Source organism: Dromiciops gliroides, chromosome 1, assembly GCF_019393635.1.
Source record: "Dromiciops gliroides isolate mDroGli1 chromosome 1, mDroGli1.pri, whole genome shotgun sequence".
In the NCBI taxonomy this organism is placed as follows: domain Eukaryota; kingdom Metazoa; phylum Chordata; class Mammalia; order Microbiotheria; family Microbiotheriidae; genus Dromiciops; species Dromiciops gliroides.
Genome location: NC_057861.1, coordinates 435,706,852 through 435,730,858, shown reverse-complemented (window position 1 = coordinate 435,730,858; position 24,007 = coordinate 435,706,852). Strand labels below are relative to the sequence as shown.

Below are 24,007 nucleotides of genomic sequence, written 5' to 3'. Positions count from 1 at the left end.
AATGGAATGAATTTAAAGCCCTTCAAAGAAGAGTGAGAACACTGTTTCACTGTTCCCTTGGTCATTAAACAGATGGTTTGTGAGTTCTTAGTTCTGGGGTGATCCCCAGAAGCTAGCACAAGTGTGCCAAGAACAATTCATACCCAATTAGCTTCATTTCATTTTTTGAAAGTTGTGGACATAGTATGCCTGAACCTCAGCAAGGCTTTTGACAAAGTTTTTCATGCCCTTCTTTTGAATGAAACAGAAAATTATAAGCTGTAAAGTATTGTTTTATGGATATTTATATCCCTGTCCAGCTCTTCATACAAAAGTTGGTCATCTTACTTTTTTGTGGGACAACAGGAATTGATCTGATATGTGAAATGGAGCTGACAGAGATCCATTCTTATTTCTTCATGTCTGAAAGTTTCCTTTCTTGTGCTATCCAAAATATTATTTGAAACTATAAGCGATTGAGAATTGGAAATCAAAGAGATGTCCATCAATTGGGGAATGGCTAAACAAGCTGTGGTATATGATTGCAATGGAATATTATTATGCTATAAGAAATGACAAGCAGGATGATTTCAGAAAATGTGGAAAGACTTATATGAACTGATGCATAGTGAAGTGAACAGAACCAAGAGAACATTATACATAGCAACAGTAATATTGTTGGATGAAGAACTGTGAATGACTTAGCTATTCTCAGCAATACAATGATCCAAGATAATCCCAAAGGACTAATGATGAAGCATACTATCCACCTCTAGAAAAAGAACTCATATTGATTGAATACAGGCTGAAACAAGCTATTTTCACTTTCTTTCTTTTTTTTACTTTTATTCAAGTCTTCTTATACAAAATGTCTAATATGGAAGTGTTTTACATAATTGTACATGTATAACCTATACCTGATTGCTTACTGCCTCAGGGAGGGGGGAGCAGAGGGAAGGAAGGATAGAATTTGGATCTAAAAACTTTAAATAAAAGTGTTTATTTAAAAAAATAAACATTTGACAATCTATAAAACTATAACCATTAACTTTAAAAAGTTTGTTAAAGTAACAAAATTCATTAAAGTGATTTCCTTAAACCACAAGTCTAACAATGTCACCCTCCCTCCCCATTTAATAAACTATAATGTCTCCCTATCTCTTTCAGGATCAAATATAAAATTATGTGTTTGACCTTCAAAGTCCTTCATAACCTTGCCCTGCCTTTGAAAACCTTGTCTTCTTATATTTGGTTGTTTTTTGTTTGTTTTTGGTGAGGTTGGGGTTAAGTGACTTTCCCAGGGCCACACAACTAGTAAGTGTCAATTGTCTGAGGCTAGATTTGAACACAGATCCTCTTGGCTCCAGGGCCAGTGCTCCATCCACTGCACCACCTAACTTCTCCGAAAACCTTGTCTTTTTATACCTCTTCCCCTCTCCTGCACCCCATGTACTCTTCAATCTAGTGACATTGTTCTCTTTGCTGTTCCTCAAATGAGAATGCCTGATTGTAAGTATTTTCATCAACTATCTCTCATACCTGGAATTTTCTCCTTCCTCATCTCTGTCTCCTTGTTTCTCTGGCTTCCTTCAAGTTCCAGCTAAAATCTCATCTTCCATAGGAAACCTTTCCTAATCCCTCCTAATTCTAATGCCTTTCCTTCATTGATTACTTCCAATTTGTCCTGCATATAGTTTGTTTATACATAGTTAGTTGCATGTTATCTCCCTCATTAGACTGCTATTATTTTTCATCCTTCCCTCTTGAAGAGGACCAATGACACTACGAGGGTGATGTCTTGACTTGTGAGTGCATTGGATGTGAAAGGGGCAGCTGCACAAAGCTGTCAGCCTCAGTCTCTCTTCCAGAGTCATCAAAAGAAAAAGTCGAGATGCCTGGCAATGATCCAGGATGAGCTCCTTGACAGCAGAAACTATCTTCTATCTTTTCTTTGTTTCTCTAGCTGTTAGCACAGTGCCAGGTACACCATGGGTGCTTAAACAAATGTCTATTGACTGACTGTTAACCGAAGAAGGGTTCTAAGCTCATGTCAAATCTAATAGACTTAGAGTGAGGTTCGAAATAGGCCTGGTGCTTTCTGGCTTGTTTGGTGTGTTAAGCAGATAGACATTTCCAAGCAAATACATAGACATGTTTATATGGTTATCAAAGATTACATACAAAGGCTTTTAAGCTTCAGGGGGAAAAACACATTACAGAGAATGTAGTCACATTGAACAGAAATGAACAACAGCACCGGTCATGCAGGTAGTTTCTGCTAATGGCAGAGTACAGCTTGGAGACAAATGAGGTCTGTAATGACAACCGCCAGAACACTCAGCTTGGGCAGATTTTTCAGAGTCAGGGAAGTGTTATTAAACGAAAATACTAGGCTTCATTACAGGTTAAAAATTCACATTAGTTCGAAGCAACAATACATTTTGTCTCTTGGACAGCTTGCCAGATCTCCATCTTGTTTTTGCCTCTCTCAATCTCTCTCTGTGTGTCTCTCTGTGTCTCTGTCTCTGTCTCTGTCTCTGTCTCTGTCTCTCTCTCTCTCTCTCTCTCACACACACACACACACACACATTCTTTTGTTTTATAAACTCATTTGGTCCTCATATCTTCTTTACATTTCTGGTCTTCATGATTTTGTTTTGTTACTTCAGTCTCCCCTTGTCATCTCCTTTCTGGATTATCTGGATTTTTGCATTTTTGAACTATTTTCTACTTTAGTCTTTTGGTTATAACTTATTTGTTCTCCCTTTTTCTTCCCCTCTCCCCCCTAACAATGTTTTGAAGAGAATTGTTCCCTGACATTTCATTAATTCATCTAAGAGAGCAAAGCAGAAGAACAAAAAGGCCATTAGGATTTCTCCAGGAACCCCCTTTGTAGATCTTTCATCTGGCTAAGAAAGTGACCACGTGGGGCAGCTAGGTGGTGCAGTGGATAGAGCACTGGCCCTGGATTCAGGAGGAACCGAGTTCAAATTCGGCCTCAGACACTTTACACTTACTAGCTATGTGACCCTGGGCAAATCACTTAATCCCAATTGCATCATCAAAAAAAAAATGAGGAAAGTGACCACGTTTTTGTTTTTATTCCTTTTCAATAATTAGAAAACAGGTCCTAATTCAGACTTTGGGCTTTTTGTTTCCCACATAATGGCTAGGCTGAACTGCACTTTGTAGAGGGACACCTGATCTTCAAGAGTGACCCTGCAGGTTTCACTTAGGTTCTGGGCTAACACTGCATTTTAAAACTTGCATCCTTTGATCAGTATCTTATTTATTTTTGCATGAAATACAAGGTATTTTGACCTTTTCTCATCCTTATTCTCCATGAAGTCTGAAGCTTTTTACTTCCATATTAAGTATCAATACCATACTGTTCTCACCTTTTTGACCACTCCTTTCTTGTCTCACCTTCCCAGCCCCAATTTGTATTCCTGTCCCCAAATGTCTAATCCTTATCTATCCAATCTCCATTTTTTATTGATAAGCACAGAGATGAAGTGACTTGTGCAATATCAGTCAGTCAATCAACAAACATTTATTAAGTTTCTACTATGTGCCAATAATGCCAAGCGTTGGCTAAACATTTAGAGATTAGAATCCAGGTTTTATGGTTCTTTGTCTAGAGTGATTTCTATTATGTACTGTGATTCTAGTTGTTGAGTCATTTTTCAGTTGTGTCCGACTCTTTGTGACCCCCATTGTAGGGGGAGGAGTTGGTCAAAGGGTACTGTAGTGGTTTCCTTTTCCAGCTTATTTCCACATGAGGAAACTGAGGCAAAGAGGGTTAAGTGACTTGCCCAGGGTCACATAGCTAGTAAATGTCTGAAGCCTGATTTGAACTCACGCAGATGAGTCTTTCTGACTTGAGGCCAGTGCTCTATCCACCATGCCACTTAGCTGCTCACTTCTTATTTGAATAGTTAGCAAATTCTAACTCTTCTCCCTTCATGGTATCTCACACATCTTCTACTTCCTACCCATTCTCCCTCCAACCATAACTCAGGCCCCTTTATCATCTCATTTTTTGACTCCTTAAAACCTCCTTAAAATGGGTTTCCCCCCTTTTCATTTCTCCTGTAGTACTGTTCCATCCTGCTTAGCGTCTCTAGATTTATTTTCCTACAACATCATATGCATTATATCATTCCCTATTCAAAACCTTTCAAAGATTCCCCATTTGCTCCTTAGGTAAAGTCTAAACTCAATGACCAGTTCTGTCTCCTATGATTCTATGGCTATACTACATATTTTAATAGCACTTACTGTGATGTCATGAACCTTATAGGTTCTCAGCCAGTACTCTAATGGGTCTGTGATCTCAGAGATGTTGACTCTCCTTCTAATGATACAGATTGAAACATGTCTATACTTTTTTATACAATGTGAGTCTTGTTGATACTCTGCCATCATTTCTTAAGAAGGGATCCACCCAATGATATGTGGCATCCTTTCCCTAAGTTTTTTAACATTACTCAGGTACTAGTATTAGTACTCAGACTATTCCCTGTTATCCCTAACTCTCCATGACCAACCTACTTACTTTTCAGATCAATTCTCCCCTAGATTATATGTTTAAAGGTATTCTTGCATGCAAATTGTCTTTGGCAATGTTTAACAGCCTATTCCACCACCTCCCTCTGCTCTGGCCCTCTTCATCCTCCATTTCTCTCCATCTATCTCTGATTCACCTAAAATTTGGATGTTGGTTCTTTGGACTGTGGTGTTCCATGATCTATAGCTACATAGTATCAGCCAAAGATTACTGAAGTTAAAAAGATCTGCTTCAATGAGTCATTTGGGATTACTGAAAGTACTACATAATTTCCCAGATCAGTCCTTACCAGATTTCTTCCTCTTACTTTGTTCTGTGTGTGGCTTGTTGCCCATCTGCAATGTCCATCCAAGAAATATGTATTGATGGACTAGCTCAAGAACTTTGTAGGTAACTTTTGGATAATAAACATTCTCCCCTCCACCTATATTGTTTATTTTTTATGTAAATAGTATTTCTCCACAATTACATGTAAAGATAGTTTTCAACATTTATTTTTTATAAGATTTTTAGTTCAAAGTTTTTCTCCCTCCTTTCCCAAGAAGACATGCAATCTGATAGAGGTTATACATGTGCAATCACGTTAAATATATTTCCACATTAGTCATGTTGTGAAAGAAGAAACACAACAAAAGGGGAAAAAAACAAGAAGAAAAAGATAAAGTGAAAATAATATCCAGTTCTTTCTCTGGATGTGGAGAGTATTTTCCATCATGAGTCTTTTGGAATTGTTTTGGATCATTGTATTACTGAGAAGAGCAATACAATAGTGGATCATTTCATACTATTGCTGTTACTGTGTACAATATTCTTGTTCTACTCACTTCACTCAACATCATCAGTTCATGTAAGTCTTTGAGGTTTTTCTGAAATCTGCCTACTTATCATTTTTTTGGTGAGGCAATGAGGGTTAAGTGACTTGCCCAGGGTCACACAGCTAGTAAGTGTCAAAGTGTCTGAGGCTGGATTTGAACTCAGGTCCTCCAGAATCCAAGGTCAGTGCTTTATCCACTGTGCCACCTAGCTGCCCCTACTTATTGTTTTTACAGCACAATAGTATTCCACTACATTCACATAATACAACTTGTTCAGCCATTCCCTGATCAATGGTCATTCCCTCAATTTCCAGTTCTTCACGACCACAAAAAGAGCTACTATAAATATTTTTGTACATACAGGTCATTTCCCCCTTCTTATGATCTCTTTGGGATACAGACCTAGTAGTGGTTTGTTGGATGAAAGGGTATGCACAGTTTTATAGCCCTTTGGACATAGTTCCAAATTGTTCTCCAGAATGATTGGCTCAGTTCACCACTTCACCAACAGTGTATTAGTGTCCCCATTTCCCCACATCTCCAACATCTATCATTTTCTTTTTCTGTCATATTAGCCAATCTGTTAGGTGTGAGGTGTACCTCAGAGTTATTTTAATCTGCATTTCTCTAATCAATAGTGATTTAGAGCATTTTTCACATTACTGTAGATAGCTTTAATTTCTTCATCTGAAAACTGCCTATTAATATCATTGACCAGATAATAAGCATTATTTATTCATTTTGTTTTTAATGTGTGGATCATTAGGCCAAACTCTTGTGTGGTTGAACATCTCATAAGGAAGCTCTTGTCTTCTGGATGTTGAAACAATGAACACGGTATCGTTTGTGAACAGGGGCATCTCAGCAACCTCACTGACCACAGGGAATTTCTCTTTAATTTGGATTCCACACTGTATTGATGAATATACCTGCCCCTGAGCCTTAACCTTAGTAGACTGTCAGAGGATAGTTACAGTTATAGTTTTTACTTATGCAATCTATTTTCTATACAAATTGGCTTATTCTTCCTGTATGCGACATTACATCCCCCCTCCTATGCGTGACATTCTTTGTACAAGCTGTCTCCCATGTTTCTCCTTTGTACCTTATATCTTTTAGAATTCCTAACTTTCTTCAAGATTCAACCCAAGTGCTACTTCCTATAATAGGTTTTTCTTGGTTCTCCTAGTTTGTTAATGCCCCCTGAAAGTTCCTGGTAATTAATTTGTTCTCTATCTTATGTAATCTGTGTATCTGTTCTATGTCTCCCCTCTGTAGAATATAAATTCTTTGAATATGGAACTGTTACATTTTTGTTTTTGTATCCCCAGTTCCTAGCATATAGTAGCTGCTTAACAAATGCGTATTGAATTGGATTTTATTTATCATCAAGAAATGCTGTTTGATCTTAACATATGCATGGGATAGAATTTGTTGGAGGAGAGGCTTTAAGTCAAATGCTTTGAGCAAAACCTAAACATAGTGGGGTCCTATATTCTCTACATTTTTTATTCAGTTGTGTGAGTGTGAAGATGTGGTTCACTGTGGTGCAGGAAGAGCAATGATTTAGGTGATGGCAGCATTGCAGGCCAATGGTTGCTAGTTTGTGTGGACCCTGGGTTTGCAGCTGTGGGCATGGTGGGAGTTGAAAATAGTTTTCTCACCTAATTGCAAAAAGCAGATAGATCTGAAGGAGTAGAAGCAGGGAGGAAGTAAAGGAGTTCAAAAATCAGACTTGATTTAAGGTTTTTGCTGTTGATAGTTGTGAGTCTGGGCTTGGAGTCAGGACTTGAATTCAAATCCAGCCTCAGACACTAGCTGTGTGACCCAGGGCAAGTCATATAACCCTTTCCTCAGTTTTTCTTCTGTAAAATTAGCTGGAGAAGGAAATGGCAAAACACTGCAGTATCTTTGCCAAGAAAACCCCAACTGTGGGTCATGCAGATTCTAAAATGACTGAACAAGAACAACAGATCAGGGGGCAGCTAGGTGGCATAGTGGATAGAGCACTGGCCCTGGATTCAGGAGGACCTGAGTTCAAATCTGGCCTCAGACACTTAACACTTACTAGCTGTGTGACCCTGGGCAAGTCACTTAACCCCAATTGCCTCACCAAAAAACAAAAACAAAAACAAAAAAACAACAGTTCAATAGTCCAACTTAATACTTACTGATAATGCTTTTTATATTATATGCCATAATGAGTATTATTTGGAGTCAGAAGACCTGGGTTCAAATTCAGCTTTTTATACTTATTGCTTGTGTGGCCATGAACAAATAATTTAATCTTTTGGGGCCTTACTTTCATCATCTGTCAAGTGAAGGAGTTGAACTGGGTAAACTTTAATATCCCTTTCCAGCCCTAGACTGATGAATTATTGTATTAGTCCAATTCCTTATGTTAAAATAAAAACTCATCTTACCTCTCTACATAAAACTTCTCAGAAAATTAATTAAATTTTTTATAAAGCAAAAACTGAAGGGCAAAATGAAGTTACGGGGGGATGGAGGAGAAATAATAATTTTTCTTTTCTTCATTACTGTTACCCTTTCTCTTCTCCACTCAATGTAAAAGATCCAAGTGACCAACATATTGGCATGATTTCCTTAAAGGTGAGAAGTTCTCTGTACTCAAGAAGGCACTGCTAGCTGTGGTGGGCTATCTCAGTGTGCCCAGTGTACACATGTTTAATAATTTAGTGTTGAATTCATCACCTAGTGTCCACTCGGTGACAGGGCAAATCTGCAGTATTGCACTACTGCTCATGGACACTATTTGGCTAATAAATGTATAGTTGTTCTTCACCAAAACTGAATCCAAAATATACATTATATGCAAGAATTCAGTTACACTTTGGTTGGGGAATGTTCTTCCTTTGTTTAGGACTCTAAAGAAGAATACCATTTTTGTCCACATTTGTGCATAACTTCAATTTGCATCAGAAAAGTGATTTCTAACTGTGGTACAGTGTGTTATGAATGTCTGACTTGTTTGTAACATCTAAACAGTGCAGGGCTCCCTTGAGGCAGTGTCTGTTTTCCACTGTAATCCGCTTAATAAACCTGTTAGCTGCCAGCTTGTTCATTCTACTATATATGGCCACGATAAAGTGAGAGGTTTCCATTTCACATTAGAAAAGAGAATGGGGCACTAAGCTTTGAGGTAAAGCTCTACTCTTTAAAAGCCGCTGTATTTTTAAACAAGTGGTAGGTTTAGATGTCTTCAAAATGCATTTCCTCCCCCCAGAGAAAGGAGAAAGCCATCTTTATTAGCAATTACACTGCCATGATCATGCTTATTGTAGATCTCTTTAAAAGGATAATTTTGCCCTTGAATTATTTAGAAAAATCTAAGGACCAATAGGAAGATAGCGCTCTTGATGCTTTTTCTTTCTCTTTCCTATAAAGCTGTCCATGGGTCTTGATTTGTGCTGTTTCAGTTTTCAGGGCACTCATTCGACGGACTTCTCCAGAGCGCAGATCAATGAACATGCCCTCTTACGATGTGTTCATTCATCAGGAACGCTGACCCTGACATTGAATCACACTGCAGAACATTTACTGGAGACCGACATTAAGCTCTTCAGGAAATACTTTTTGGATAGAGCCCTTCTGCACAAGGTTAGTGCCAGATTATTCTAGTAAACAGTAGCATAGAGTATGAGGAGATATGCATCAATTCCATGTTTTTGTAAAATGTACCCCCAGGGGTTGGTGGGGGGTGGTGGTACTTTTCTTCAAGTGAACCTGGGAGAAACAGCTATAGCCTGGTAGACAAAGAATTGTTATTTTAGCTGTGGAAAAATAGTAGCTTACCATAACACCTCTTTTATTGTTTCCTTTACTGGCTCCTGAGTCATTTCTTCTTTAAAAAAGAAAAAAACTCACCAGAATTATTATGGTGGCTTTTTATTTCCCATTAAGTCATTGTCTGTATGCCATTTCTATCTTTACCCAAAGCATATTTTGTGTGTTTGTGTGTATATGCATATATACACATATATAGACACACAGTATATGTATGTATATACACATACACACACAAATACACACTACCCACTCTCTGGTGATTCATGGCTTAGCAGTGGATGACAAGAATTATAGCATATATAAAAATGTTCATCATGAGATAATGGAAAGAATTGATTTAGAGTTAGTGGAAAGGTTCAATTTAGAGTTAGAGGACCTAGGTTCCAATCATAGTTTTGCTACAGAGTTCCTGTGTGACCTTAGGCAAATTACTTAACTTCTCTGAATTTCTATAAAATAAGGAGTCTGAATTAAATGATATCTTAAGTCCTTTTCACCACTAAATCTACCATCCTTAAAACTCTGTTCACACATGAATTGGTCATTTATACAACCATTTCTTTTTCACAGTGGTATTTTTTTCACAGTCAAATCAAATAAAAGCTTTAAATTTTGTTTTACCTCAGCTGTACACCAACACTTAGCACAGGGCCTGGCCCATACCCATAAATAGGGGCTCAATAAATGCTTGTTGACTTGGTCATACAAAATACTTTATTATTAGTTTACCTTTCTCAGAGAATCTGGAAGACTACATGGGGACAAGTATGTTGTTTTTTATTTCCAATTAAATTCTTAACCAGAAATCTGATTTTGGTAAAGGGCAGATGAAGTAATAGTGACTGCAAGGCTCAGAGATTTCCATGGATACTCCAATTTGGGTCTTTCATGTTTCTCTTAATTTGTAGGAATCCCTTTAAGGAAATCAGTTACCATAATGGGATTTCCAGTTAAAAATCAGGCTACTACATTGAGATTATAGTTTATTTTCATTTCATCTTATTACTTATGGATATAACATGTGCTTAAGTTTTATTCATGAATCATCTGATTGTTTATATAAAAAGGAAATGTATTATCTTATTCTACACAGTTTTTTTAAAAAATTTAAATCAAAATATGCTTCTGAGAATATGTACCCTTACCTTGTGTGGGATGTAGCAAGTTGGCATATAATTTTCAAGTAGTGAAACTCTTCCTAATTGACTGTATCCTTAATTGAGATTGTTTAATGTTGTAAGAGACTTAGATGGTTCTCTGCCATTCTTGCTTTCCTCTCAGAGTTTCTGTGAGGGGTTGTTGCGGAGTGGCAGGGGCCTGATTCACTGAACAATGGTAATTAATATTAATTTTCTGTCACTGTTGCTGCTTATGTGCCATTTCATTGGGACATAGCTCAGCAACATAAGGTCCCTCACAATAGAGGTTTTTAAAACAAAGGGAACAATATATGAGAACATATTTTTTTTAAAACCTCCTTAAAAGCCTTCTATGTCAATAGTAACTGCATATTTACTGTTCTGGTTCAAAATCATATTATATCATCATAAAATACTTCAATCGATCACATTCTTGTGATTTCTTATAACGTGTTTAATATAACATTGATGATTTATGTACCTGAAATTCTGTGAGAGAGCCACACAACTTTACTTTGTAGAATACTTTAAGTTTTACATAGTATTTTCCTGAAACACTCCTTTGAGACTCATGAGGTTAAGAGACTTCTCCATGATCCCAAAGGTGGGAGGTGTCAGAGCTGGGGACCACATTCAGTACTTTTTATATTAGACCTCTCTGCTTGTCCTTTAAACTTAGGTTTTCCAATAATTTACTCATTGTAAATATTGTAGAATTTACTATGACCAAAAAAACAATTGGAAATAGACTGCTTAACTCCCAGAACTTTGTACTTTTTTTTTAAAAAGAGATATGTCATCATGAATTGAATAGGAACAAAGATCTAGAGCCACCATGATTATAATGGGTCTCCATTTGTTTTACAGGTTAAATGATGCCATCTTCATTCTTTTGGCCAATTTAGGGAAGGACTTTTCATGAGTTCTAAAGTAACATTCTTAACTATTCACACATTTTTCTATATTATTGGAATTATACACACATCCATAAACACATACATTATATATATGTATAGTCATATCCTCTAGTGTTGTTGTGTAACCTTAGATTCTTTTTTTTTGTGGGGCAATGAGGGTTAAGTGACTTGCCCAGGGTCATACAGATAGTAAATGTCAAGTGTCTGAGGCTGGATTTGAACTCAGGTCCTCCTGAATCCAGGGCCGGTGCTTTATCCACTGTACCACCTAGCTGCCCCCCTAACCTTAGATATTACTTAAAAGCAAGTTGGTAATAGTTGTGATTAGTATTATGATTAGGGGTAATATGACTGCTTAAGATAACTATTCAATAAAAGGGTAAACAGTGTCTTACCTGAGAATTTGAAAGGAGAATTTATCTGTTGGAGTGCTGAAGATGAAGTTTCAGGTCTGGTGGCATGGCTCCTATTTAAGTCAGTTAAGCAGAGAGTGAAAATTAACCAGCGGTACATGGCCCTTTGATAGTAGGGCTCAGTACTTGTAGTTCTTCAAGTCTTTTATTGTATCTACCTCTTGAAATTTTATTATCTTCTTTATTGTCAACAATTTTTTTATGTTTGTGAAATATAAAGTTTTAAAAAGCCTGACAGCTAAAATTTTAAAAGTTAGCTTGGCAGTAGTGGAGGTAGAAAGACCTGAATTCAAATCTTCCTTTACTCAGAAACTGAGTGACCCTGAACAAGTCACTTCACTGCTATCTGCCTCAGTTTCCCCATCTGCAAAATGGAGATAATAATAGCATCTGCTTCCCAGGGTTGTTGTGATAATCAAATGAGATAGGGGCAGCTAGGTAGTACAGTGGATAAAAGCACAGGCCCTGGATTCAGGAGGACCTGAGTTCAAATCCAGCCTTAGACACTTAACACTTACTAGCTGTGTGACCCTGGTCAAGTCACTTAACCCTCATTGCCCCCCCCCAAAGAATCTAAGGTTACACAACACTAGAGGATATGACTATACATAAAAAAGAAAAAAAAGAAAAGGAAAATCAAAAGAGATAATGTCTGCAAAGTGCTTTGCAAACCATAGAGTATTATTATATATATATGCTAGCTGTTTTTTTTAATCATTATTATTTACTCCATCTCCCTTATTCACAAATAAGGAAAATGAAGACCAGTGAGGTGGCAGAGATCTAATGAGATAACATATGTATATAATGCTAGCTATTGTTATAATTATTTAAAATATACTTAATACTGAAATATAAACTGAAAACCTATTTCTGCCAGTATACAAGGAAAAGAGATTTAGATTTAGTGCATGAAATAAGAGGAAGAAAAGGGCTAGTTGGGTGTGAGCTGCTAGACAGTGTAAAACAAAAACCACTAGAAAGGACTCTACAGTGTCTTGCAAAACTCAATCAGTGCTTTTTAAAGAACAGCGTTTCTTGTTGCTGAGTGATTTTCAATCATGTCTGACTTTTCATGACCCCATTTGGAGTTTTCTTGGCAAAGATACTGGAGTGATTTGCCATTTCCTCCTCCAGCTCATTTTACAAATGAGGAAACTGAGACAAACAAGGTAAAATGACTTGCCCAGGGTCATATAGCTAATAAGTGTCTGAGGTCAGATTTGAACTCAGGGCTTTCTAACACCAAGCCCAGCACTCTCTCCACTGTACCTCTTAGAGGTCCATCAAAGAACAATGTATATAACACTAATCAGGATTTAATTTTTTTCATGTGCACTAGTCATAACATTTAAAATCATGAAAATTACTTTTAAGTCCTAAGTTAAAAAATTAAATTTTATTTTATTTTAAATTTATAGAATAAAAGGCATTTCCATAAGTTAGTATAATAAAAAAGATGATTGCATATGAAACTGAACATCTGCTATCTATAACTTGCTATTCCTTTTAAATATACACAACAAAGTTATCATGCAAATTTCTTTTTTTTCTCCCCCCCAACCCTAGAGATGGCCACTGTGTAATGCTCATTTTGCTCTTCATTATTTCAAATCCTTCCATGTTTTTCTTTTTTTTTCTTTCTTTCTTTCTTTCTTTCTTTCTTTCTTTCTTTCTTTCTTTCTTTCTTTCTTTCTTTCTTTCTTTCTTTCTTTCTTTCTTTCTTTCTTTCTTTCTTTCTTTCTTTCTTTCTTTCTTTCTTTCTTTCTTTCTTTCTTTCTTTCTTTCTTTCTTTCTTTCTTTCTTTTTTCTGTGAGGCGATGGGGGTTAAGTGACTTGCCCAGGGTCACACAGCTGGTAAATGTCAAGTGTCTGAGGTCTGATTTGAACTCAGGTCCTCCTGACTCCAGGGTTGGTGCTCTATCCACTGCGCCGCCTAGCTGCCCCCCTTCCATGTTTTCCTAAGATCACTGAGCTCATCATTTCTTATAGCACAGCAGTTTTTCATCACAATCATATACCACAGGCATTCCCCAATTGATGGGCATTCTTGCAATTTCTAGTTCTTTTTCACCACAAAGAGAGCTACTATAAACATTCTAGAACATATAGGGTCTTTTCCTTTTTCCCTAATTATCTTGGGAAATAGACTTAGTCGTGGTATTGCTGGGTCAAAGGGTATAGGTAGTTTAGTAACACTTTGGCCATAATTCCAGATTGTTCTCCAAAGCAGTTGGATTAAGTCCTAACTTTTAAGATAGCAATTTGTATTTGTCTTAGAAAACAACCAATTTTCAGTTTATTTATTTTTTTAATCTGAGGAGAATCAGTGGATCTATAAGTGAGTTTTCTCCCATTTATAGGAAAGTTGTTAGTGGCTAGGATTTACTCCAAGCAAAATTACCTTTAAGTCTTCCTTCTTCCCCCTGTTCTACATCCTTTTCTCTCCTTGGTGATGTTTCCCTCCCTCATAATTAAGTATACAATTATCTCTTCTTTCTCTCCTCTTTATTAAAATCTGTTCTTTCATACTGAGGTATAAATGACTAATAGCAACTTACCATAACAGCTTTGTCCTTCCCTCATTCCTTTCCCACTTGCCCCTGCCTCCTTGTCTTCTTCTTCTCCCTCTACTGCCTCCTCTCCCTCTCTTCACAGAGGGAATCATACTCTTACCTGTGGGTGCTCTGCCCAAAGGAATGTAGATTTTGATCACTGAAATCTCTCAAGATATCTTGGGGCTCACGGGTTAGATTTTTTTCTCTTTCCTACTTATTCTACAAATAAAAAGAACAAAAAAAACAACAAAACTGGGGCAATTAGCTCTTCCGCCTCATATAGTTCCATTTATAATTTCTTGAAATATAGTTCTGGTAAACCAGGCTTCCTAGGACCCATTGGGATTCAAATGGAGCTCCTTGACCATGCCTTAAACCCACTTCACTCTGGATCTCACTAATTGGCCAATAGTAGGTCCCAGCCCAATCCTCACTTGCTCATTGTTTGGGTTTTGATGGCTTGGAGTAAGTGTAAATAGCAATTGTTTCTGTTCTGGCCAGAAACCCTGAGAGTCTTCCCCTCCCAGATTAATTTTTTTTTATTAGGTAAAAGAGGCCATTTTTTGCTTTATTTCTTACCTAGTCTTAATCACTGAAGGGCCTTGTCTCAGGCAAACTGAGACATGGGGAAAGGCCTTAGTTTACAAAGGCCAAGGTCTCCCTTTGCATCTAGAACCATCTCTAGCTGGCCTGTTATATAGCTTGCCACTGGACACAGATGGCTCTGGAGGAGGGAGTGAGGTTGGTGACCTTGCACAGCCCTCCCTCACTTAAATCCAATTCACGCCAAGTCGTGACATTACCTTCTGATGTCATGGTCCTTCAGAATCAAGGATGAACAACAACAGTTCTATTAATGCTGACCAGTAAAACCAGCCTGATGACTTTTGAGTCCTTTTCAGTTGGCAATTATATCAGAAATGTCGGTGTTTTCCGCTCTCCTTTTATTTCCTCAGCACCAACATAACCTTCATTTTATGTTCCTTTGGGCCCAACTCTTTCTGTTCCTAGAATCTATTTTCAATGGAATGTAGTGGGTCCTAAGACAGCCGAATCTCTCCTTGCCTTTCGTTCAGGAAGATCTGCCCTTAGCCAGTCTATGTCAGGGATTAGCCATCCAGTACTTTGTCACTTCATAGAATGTAGTGCTTAATGGGAAGGATTTTTGCAGTAGCTTAATCCAATCCCCTCATTTCCTATATTAGGAAACTGAGGACCAGTATGTTCCCCTGTTGTTCTTGATCTAGAACAGTTAAAGCAGCCTTTGTTTCAGCTTCATCCCAAGAAAGGGTTAGTGTTTAGAGAGGGCACTGGTAAATGGTATTTTGGGATGCATAGAGAGCAGCAGTACCAAGTTGTTTTCCTGAGCTTGTCTCCTAAGACACCCACATATCCTGCTTTCCTTTTTCTGCCCTCACTTCCCATTTCCCCTGAGGGGCTGGTTTTAGTTTTAGCTAGTTAGCTTCCAAAGCTGTGGGAAGGTCAAGGTCAGATGACAGAGCTGTCCCCTCAAATGACTTCCTTATGTTCCTCTTAAAAAATACTGATGTTCCTTTAAAAAAAAAATCATGATCACTTCCTAATAACTTTCCCACCCATCCCAACAGAACCCTCCCTTATAAGAGGTAAGTAAAATAAAATAAAACAAATCCCCATTTGGCTGTGAGGGAGTGCCTCATTCTATGTGCTCTCCACCAAGTACCTACCTCTCTCTGAGCCTCTCCCTGCCACCTGCTCCTGGAATCGTATTTTCAATACTATGACTACAACATCCTCTTTTTGGCATTCAAAGCCATTCAAAACTGAGCCTCCTCCTACCTTTCCAGTCTTCTTACACCATACTCCCCACTACCTGCTCTTTGAGCCGGTGACACTGGTCTCCTGGCTGTTTCACAAATAAGATACTCCATCCCCTGACTGTGGGCATTTTCTCTGGCTGTCCCTCATGCCCATCTCATCTCTGCCCATTGGCTTCCCCGACCTCCTGTAAGTCCTAACTAAAATCTTTTTTGCTATAAGTTTTCCCAGCCCCTCTTAATATAGCTTGTTTGGATATATTTGTATATTGTCTCCTTTATTAGAGTGTAAGCTCCCAGCACCTAGCATGGTACCTGGCACATAGTAGATCCTTAATAAATGCTTATTGATTGATTGATTTAAGCATTCATCAATGATAACACAATAGTTTTTTATAAGAGAAGGGTCATTTCATTATGCCCTATAACCCCCCCCCCAAATGTCTTTAGCTATCCTCACTCTTCTTTCATTCTCAATAATGTAGCCTTTGATAGACATCTCTAATGAAATAAATAAATAAGTAAATTTAGAGCATACAGTATGCCAGGCATTGAGCTAAAAACACTTTTAATCTCTAATTTAGTAAAATCTCTTATTTAGTAAACATGATCAAGCCTCACTAATCAGTCAATCAATAAATGTTTAAGTTATGTGCCAGGCTAGATGCTGGGAATACAAATACAAAGAATGAGACAGACCATCCTTACCACAAGAGCTCAGTTCCATTTACACTATTGGTTGTCATTTTTACTCTCTGTTGTATATTTGAGACCTCAAAGACGTTTCAATGATTTGGGTTTTTCCCTTTTAGACTCTTGATAGAAAAGAAGTCAGGACGGAGAAACGACTATCAATACCCTCCAGTGCAACGGGGCCTGAAGCAGGTAAGGATTTTCCTTACATTGGAAATTTATAGAGTAGCTACTTTTAAGGCCAGATGCAATTCTTCATGCTATGAACGTTCTTAAAAGTCTGAACACAGGAAACTTTATGTGCCTCCCAGCAGAGGGCAGCATTCAACCAAAATGCAACATTTCAAATAATTCCTAAGAGGCGTTTTTTTCCTATAAGACAGGAGGAGAATAAAATGGAGCCAAACAAACTTGAGATAATAGCCTTCATTTTAGCAGGAAACAAACATTGCCCATGGGATACATTAGAAGATGCTCATAACAAAAGAACAGCCAAGGAGCATTGCTCAGGAGTATTTTAAGGGGATAGAATGGGAGAGAGGGAAGGGAAAAACTTGGATCTAAATTTTCATTTGCAGCTGCTGTTGATTAAAATATAATTATAAGTCTAGTGCTGGCAGTTGGTTTTGCTGTCTATGTTACGGTGTCAAAGAAGTGGCTCCGTGGTCTATGAAATAACTGGCATGTGTCCATGCTTCCACCATTTGATTTATTTTCCTAATGTACTAGCCGGTCATCCCAAATGAATAAAATGGCCGGGGGAATGGTCTCCCTCTCTGTACTTATAGACATAGTTAATTACTAACCTCTGCTTCTTCCACTAACATCCTCTCCTCTCTTCCATACTTGTCTTCACCCTGTTCTCACCTCTTCCATCTTTACTTATCCTTACCCTTCCTATGATATTTGTCCTAACTGTTGTATAAAGATCTTACTGACTCCCATTTGCACTGTCCATTTTTCATTTTGTCTCTCTTCTCATAATCTATGTTTTTACCCCCTGGTTGATTTTCCCCTAATCTGCCTTTTCTCTCTCCATTACTCTCTTACCTCCTCTTTTTAATGTTTATATTTCTTCTTTTGACACATGATTTCACCTATGCTTATTCTCATTGTCTGTGTTAAAAAAGTAGAAAGTTGGAACTGTTGGATAAACAGCAATCACAAGAGAGAGAGAAAAAGATGGAAGAATTGTATTGGCTTTTTTTGTACTCAGAGTTTTCTTCTAAGGAGAATGAAGGATTCACACTTAAGAGAGAGGCTGTGCCTTTCTACTCAGTTTCCTAAAAACAATTAGTATTCGGTTTAAAATGGTAAAGCTTTGGGGGGAATTAGAGATATTGCAGTCTGGTTATGTAAAAGACCATTTCAATCAAGTAAAAAGCAGGTTATCTATTAAGTACCTAGTGCTGGGCATTGTGGGGGAAAGAGGAAAGAAGAAATGTAGCACGTAGTTTCTGCCTTCAAGGAGTCTACAAGCTGACTCATCACCACGATTAAAACCATCAGAGAATACCATATAACACTTTTCAAGGTTTTTGTTTGTTTGTTTGTTTGTTTGCAGGGCAATTTGGGTTAAGTGACTTGCCCAGGTTCACACAGCTAGTAAATGTCAAGTGTCTGAGGCCGGATTTGAACTCAGGTACTCCTGAATCCAAGGCCCAGTACTTTATCCACTGTGCCACCTAGCTGCCCCACTTTTCAAGGTTTTTTGTTTGTTTGTTTGGGTTTGTTTGCTTTTTTTTTTTTTTTTTTTGGTGAGGCAATTTGGGTTAAGTGACTTGCCCAGGGTCACACAGCTAGTAAGTGTTAAGTGTCTGAGGCTGGATTTGAACTCAGGTCCTCCTGAATCCAAGGCCAGTGCTCTATCCACTGTGCCATCAAGCTGCCCACTTTTCAAAGTTTTTATGAGTATTTAAGGAGAGGGATTGAATTGCATCCCAATAGGCTGGTGACTTATCAATGTAACTTATACTTATTATATTAGCATTTAATAGATCTAGTTAGTAGGCAACTGATAGATATTTCTGCCCATAACAAAATTGTCAGTGAGTTTATTATTTCAGCCATCATTTTCAGAGCCAGATAGTATTTGCCACTTAGACTTTTGCTTAAAAAGAAAGGCTCAGTTTTTGATTGCTGAAAACTGGATTGTTTGCTTGCTTCTTCTCCCTTCCTCCCTCTCCTTATCTCTCACCCTCATTCGTACTTAGCGCTATTCCTGAATTGTTTCAATGGGTTACTTCTGACCACCGAGATCAGAGTCATTCTATTTCAAGTCATCATACAGACAACTCAAATCCTTTGTATAATTAATTGTTGCCACGTAGTTGTTTCTGTCATGCCCAACTCTTTTGTGACCCTTTTTGGGGTTTTCTTGACAAAGATGTTGGAGTGTATGGAAATTTACTTTGATTTGGGGACCCTGCCTTTGGGCTGAGATGAAAAAGCCTTAGGATCTCAGGGATTTTTTCTGTGTAAGAGGGGCTTATGCCCCTCCCCCTCCACTTCAGCTGAGCCAAAAAGCCCCGTGGGCTTTACAGGACGCCAGGTCAGCCAGCTGGGGGAAAAAGCCCCAGCTCCTTCTGCCCTAAGAGGATCTATCCCAGAGATCCTGGGCTCATTCAGGCTGAGCCTCTGGTGTAGCCTGTGCAGAGGTCCCAAGTGCACAGCAGGGGGCACGGGCCCCTAGAGCCCTGGGTGTGGTATGCATGGGACACGTAGCATGGCCAGCAGATTAGCTTGGTATGTGTGGGGGCGCAGGGAGCCCGAGGTTTGAGGGGAGAGAAGGAACATATATACAGGGGAGAAGACAGTGAAAAGGCGGGGACGCCAGAGTACTAGGAGGACACAAGGAGGCCCGAAGATTAAGAGAACAGGGGGAGATGGTACAGAGGTTGGAGAAGACAGACAGACAGAAGGGGGGCTGCTTCAAGGACACTAAGGAGACTGAGGCTATGTAAAGAGAGGGCTGACAGAGATGGAAAAAAAGCTAAGAGCAAAGATGCAGGAGAACACTAAAAAGTTCCAGGCATGGAAAGAGATGCGCCGGAAAGCATTCAGGTTGTACATTTTATTTCCCTGTATTTTTATGTTTAAATTGTATCTCATAAATAAACCCTGCTTTGATTATTTAGTTAAGAGACTTGTTAACCATTTGCTTATCAATTTGGGAGGAGCAAATGTGGGGGAATTTTATAAACGGCCCATGTTAAATTAATAGCAGTCAGATAGCTAGCCAGTGAAAAGTCCCCAGATTAGGCCCCCCAATCAGATTAGGCTCTAAATCAGTTAAAATAGTTTTGCATATGAATGGCAACCCAGATGGGATTTATGGCCCAATTATAATTTTTCTAAAGTTATAATTTTTCATATAAGTACAGTTACAAAATTTTTTAGATAATCTTAGTTATTAATTTTTTTTACAAGTGGTTTGCCTTTTCCTTCTCCAGCTCATTTTTTGGATGAGTAAACTGAAACAGACAAGATTAAGTGATTTGACCCAGGGTCACACACCTAGGAAGTTTCTGAAGCCGGATTTGAACTCAGGTATTCCTGACTGGGTCAGTGCTCTGTCTTCAGTGCCACCCAGGTTACAGAGTCTAAATAAAAAATAACTCTTTTTACAGCAGTTGAAGGACTTTTGTTGTCTCTGGATGGGGCCAAACAGAGGCTCACTTACCTCTTATAGAAGACATTGTAGAGGGAATATGTGTATCAAGTAAAATCTAATGTCTTTTTCAACTTTAAGATGCTCTGTGTTTAGCTATTGCTATGTCATATAATCCATTCTCTCTCTCTCTGTGTATATGTACATATATGTATATATGTGTATATTAGAGAGACAGAGAGAGATAGACACACACACACAACCAGAGCCAGAGGTAGAGAGACAGAGACAGAGATTGAACGAAATCCATTGGAGTAGTGTTACTTCGGAATTGGTAGATTAACTATGTGCGGTCTTATCTCTGAATTCTTCTACCAGCACCTGCTTTGTAGCTTGAAAGATTGAGTGTGTTAAAAATGACCCAACAATCCCTAAGCCAATTAAAAATCTTTGGGAGTAGTGTACAACCAATCAACCTAGTAAGCGTTTATTAAGCCCCTCCTATTTACCAAGCACCTTTGTTGTGCACGAAGACAAAAGTGAAAATGCCTTGCTATCCAGTGACATATGTTAAGTAGTGAAATAGTATGTGCATATTTAAACATAAGGAAGCTGGGATTTGGTCTCCCCTAAAGTTGATGTCACAGAAACAAAAATGTAGAAAACAGGGATAATTAGGTGTTAATGTATTAATAAGGTGTTAACACGCAGCAATTCTCTTATGAAATGCAAACACCTTTCTCTGCTAGAATGGAAGGGAGTAACATCAGTGGAGGAATAAAAATTGGAAATGCCTTTGAAGACCTTTAAATAGCTAAGCCCTGGCTGATTCTAGCAGTTCAGGGGAAGTGCAGCCAAGAGCTGTTCAGGAGACCCCTCTCCTTCAGCAGAAACTTTATTCATATTCATACTCTATTTAGACACAGACACAGACACAGAGGGGCAGTCACTTGGGGAAACTGATTCTAGAAGTAGGACCTCTGGGAGCACAGGGAGCTGGCTGTGAACTCCAAGAAAGCTAGACCTGACAATTGAGTTGAATTGTAAAGCCTAGTAGACTGTGGGAGTCTCCCTGAACAATCCATCTAGCAGAGATTCTGTGCTCTGTGGGTACTGTGGAGACATACACCTTAGGTTTATGGGGGAATGTTTCATAGTTACTGTTCTTCCTGTGGCATCTTACCAAATGCCTTTGTTAAAGGTTAATCACGTGGCTAGAAAAAATAATAATGAAATTCATTTGGAAGAACAAAAGCTCAAAGGAATCAAGGGAATCAATGAAAAATGATGTGAAAGAAGGTGGTCTAGCAGTACCAGATCTCCAACAGTATTATAAAGGGATAATTATCAAAACAATCTGGTACTGGCTAAAAAAGAGAGGTGGATCAGTGGAATAAAATAGGTACGAATCACACCATATTAAATGACTATAGTAAACTAGTATATGATAAACCCAAAGATCCAAGCTTGTGGAACCAAAACTCATTATTTGACAAAATCTGTTGGGAAAACTGGAAAACAGTAGGGAAAAAAACTAGGTATAGACCAACATCTCACACTGTATACTAAAATAAGGTCGAAGTGGGTATATGATTTACACATAAAGGGTGATACCATAAGCGAAATGGTACCAAATGGTGATACCATAAGAAAGCATAGGATAGTTTATCTGTCAGATTTATGGACTGAGGAAGAATTAAGGACCAAAGAAGATATAGAGAGCAATACAAAATGTAAAATAGATAATTTTGTTTATATAAAATTAAAAAGCTGTTGCACAAACAAAATTAATGTAACCAAGATTATAAGGAAAGCAGAAAACTGGGAAAGAAGTTTTGAAACAAGTATAGCTGATAAAGGCCTCATTTCTCAATTTTATAAAGAACTGAGTCAAATATATAAAAATACAAGTCATTCCCCAATTGATTAATGGTCAAAGGATAAGAAAAGGCAATTTTCAGACAAAGAAATCAAAGCTATCTATATTTATATGAAAAAATGTTCTAGATCAGTAATGATCAGAGAAATGCAAACTAAAACAACCCTGAGGTATCACCTCCCACCTATCAGAGTGGCAAATATAACAAAAAAGGGAAATATTGGATGTTGGAGGGGATGTGGTAAAACTGCTAACCCACTGTTGGTGAAATTGTGGATGGATGCAACCACTCTGGAGATAAATTTGCAACCTTGCCCAAAGGACTATAGAATTGTGCTTACCATTTGACCCAGAAATAACACTGCTAAGTTTATATCCCTAAAACATCCCCCAAAAGAAAAAAAAGACATATTTGTGCAAAAATATTTATAGCAGCTTTTTTGTGGTGGCTAAGAATTGGAAATCAAAGGAATGCCCATCAATTGGAGAATGGCTAAACAAAGTGTGGTATATGATTGTGATGGAATATTACTCTGCTATAAGAAATGACAAGCAGGATGATTTCAGAAAGGCCTGGAAAGACTTGTATGAAAGGATGTATAGTGAAGTGAGCAGAACCAGGAGAACATTGTGCACAAGGACAGCAATATTGTTTTATGAAGAACTGTGGATGACTTAACTATTCTCAGCAATACCATGATCCAAGACAATCCCAAAGGACTAATGATGAAGCATTAGTATCTACCTCCAAAGAAAGAACTGATATTGATTTAACACAGTCTGAAGCATGTTGTTCTTCACTTTCTTTCATTTTTTTTCTTATAAGTTTTCTTATACAAAATGACTAATATGGAAATGTTTTATATAATTGCACATGTATAACCTATATCTGATTGCTTACTGCCTCAGGGAAGGGGGAGGGGAACACAGGGAAGGAGGGATAAAATTTGGAACTCAAAACTTTAAATAAAAATGTTTATTATTATTATTTTTAAAAAAGTTAATCATGTGGCAGGTAGGTGACACAGTCGGTAGAGCAGTGGCCCTGGGGTCAGGAGGATTTGAGTTCAAATGCAGCCTCAGACACTCACTAGCTGTGTGACCCTGGGCAAGTCACTGAACCCCTGTTTGCTTCAGTTTCCTCATTTATAAAATGGGGATAATAATGGCACCTACCTCCCAGGGTTGTTATGAGGATTAAATGAAATAATAACTGTAAAGTGCCTGGCACTGTAAGCGCTATGTAAATGTTTGCTGCTTCTTCTTTTGAGAGAGAGAGAGAGAGAGAGAGAGAGAGAGAGAGAGAGACAGAGACAGAGACAGAGACAGAGAGAGAGAGACAGAGAGAGACAGAGCGAGAAAGAGAGAGAGTAAGAGAGAGAGAAAGAGTAAGAGAGAGTAAGACAGAGACAGAAAGAAGGGAAGAGAGAAAAGAGAGAGGAGAGAGTGAGAGAGAGAGAGGGAGGGAGGGAAGACAGAGAAAGAGGGGAGAGAGGGGAGGAGAGAGAAGAGAGAGAGGAAAGAGAGAGTAGAGAGGAAGGAGGAGGAGGAGGAGGAGGAGGAGGAGAGAGAGAGAGAGAGAGAGAGAGAGAGAGAGAGAGAGAGAGAAGACAGAGAAAGAGGGGAGAGAGAGAAGAGAGAAAGAAGAGAGAAAGAAGAGAGAGAGGAAAAAGAGGAGAGAGGGAGGAGGAGGAGAGGGATAGACAGAGACACAGAGAGACAGAGAGACAGAGAGAGAGAGATGGAGAGAACAAACTTTTTATGTAGCTGAGGGAACCAAACACTACTGTTATCACATCTGACCTGCTAAGTGATTTCTTAGTACTTT

The 24,007-nt window shown here is 38.3% G+C and overlaps 1 protein-coding gene across 1 annotated transcript in view; it reads left to right on the top strand.

The window, feature by feature from the left end:
* ARHGEF28 (Rho guanine nucleotide exchange factor 28) overlaps positions 1-24,007 on the top strand; it is a 392,384-nt gene that overhangs the window by 176,706 nt on the left and 191,671 nt on the right. Inside the window, exons 7-8 of the mRNA XM_043976410.1 lie at positions 8,805-8,985; positions 16,810-16,882. Coding sequence (XP_043832345.1) covers positions 8,805-8,985; positions 16,810-16,882 — 254 coding nt within the window. The remainder of the gene's footprint in view (positions 1-8,804; positions 8,986-16,809; positions 16,883-24,007) is intronic.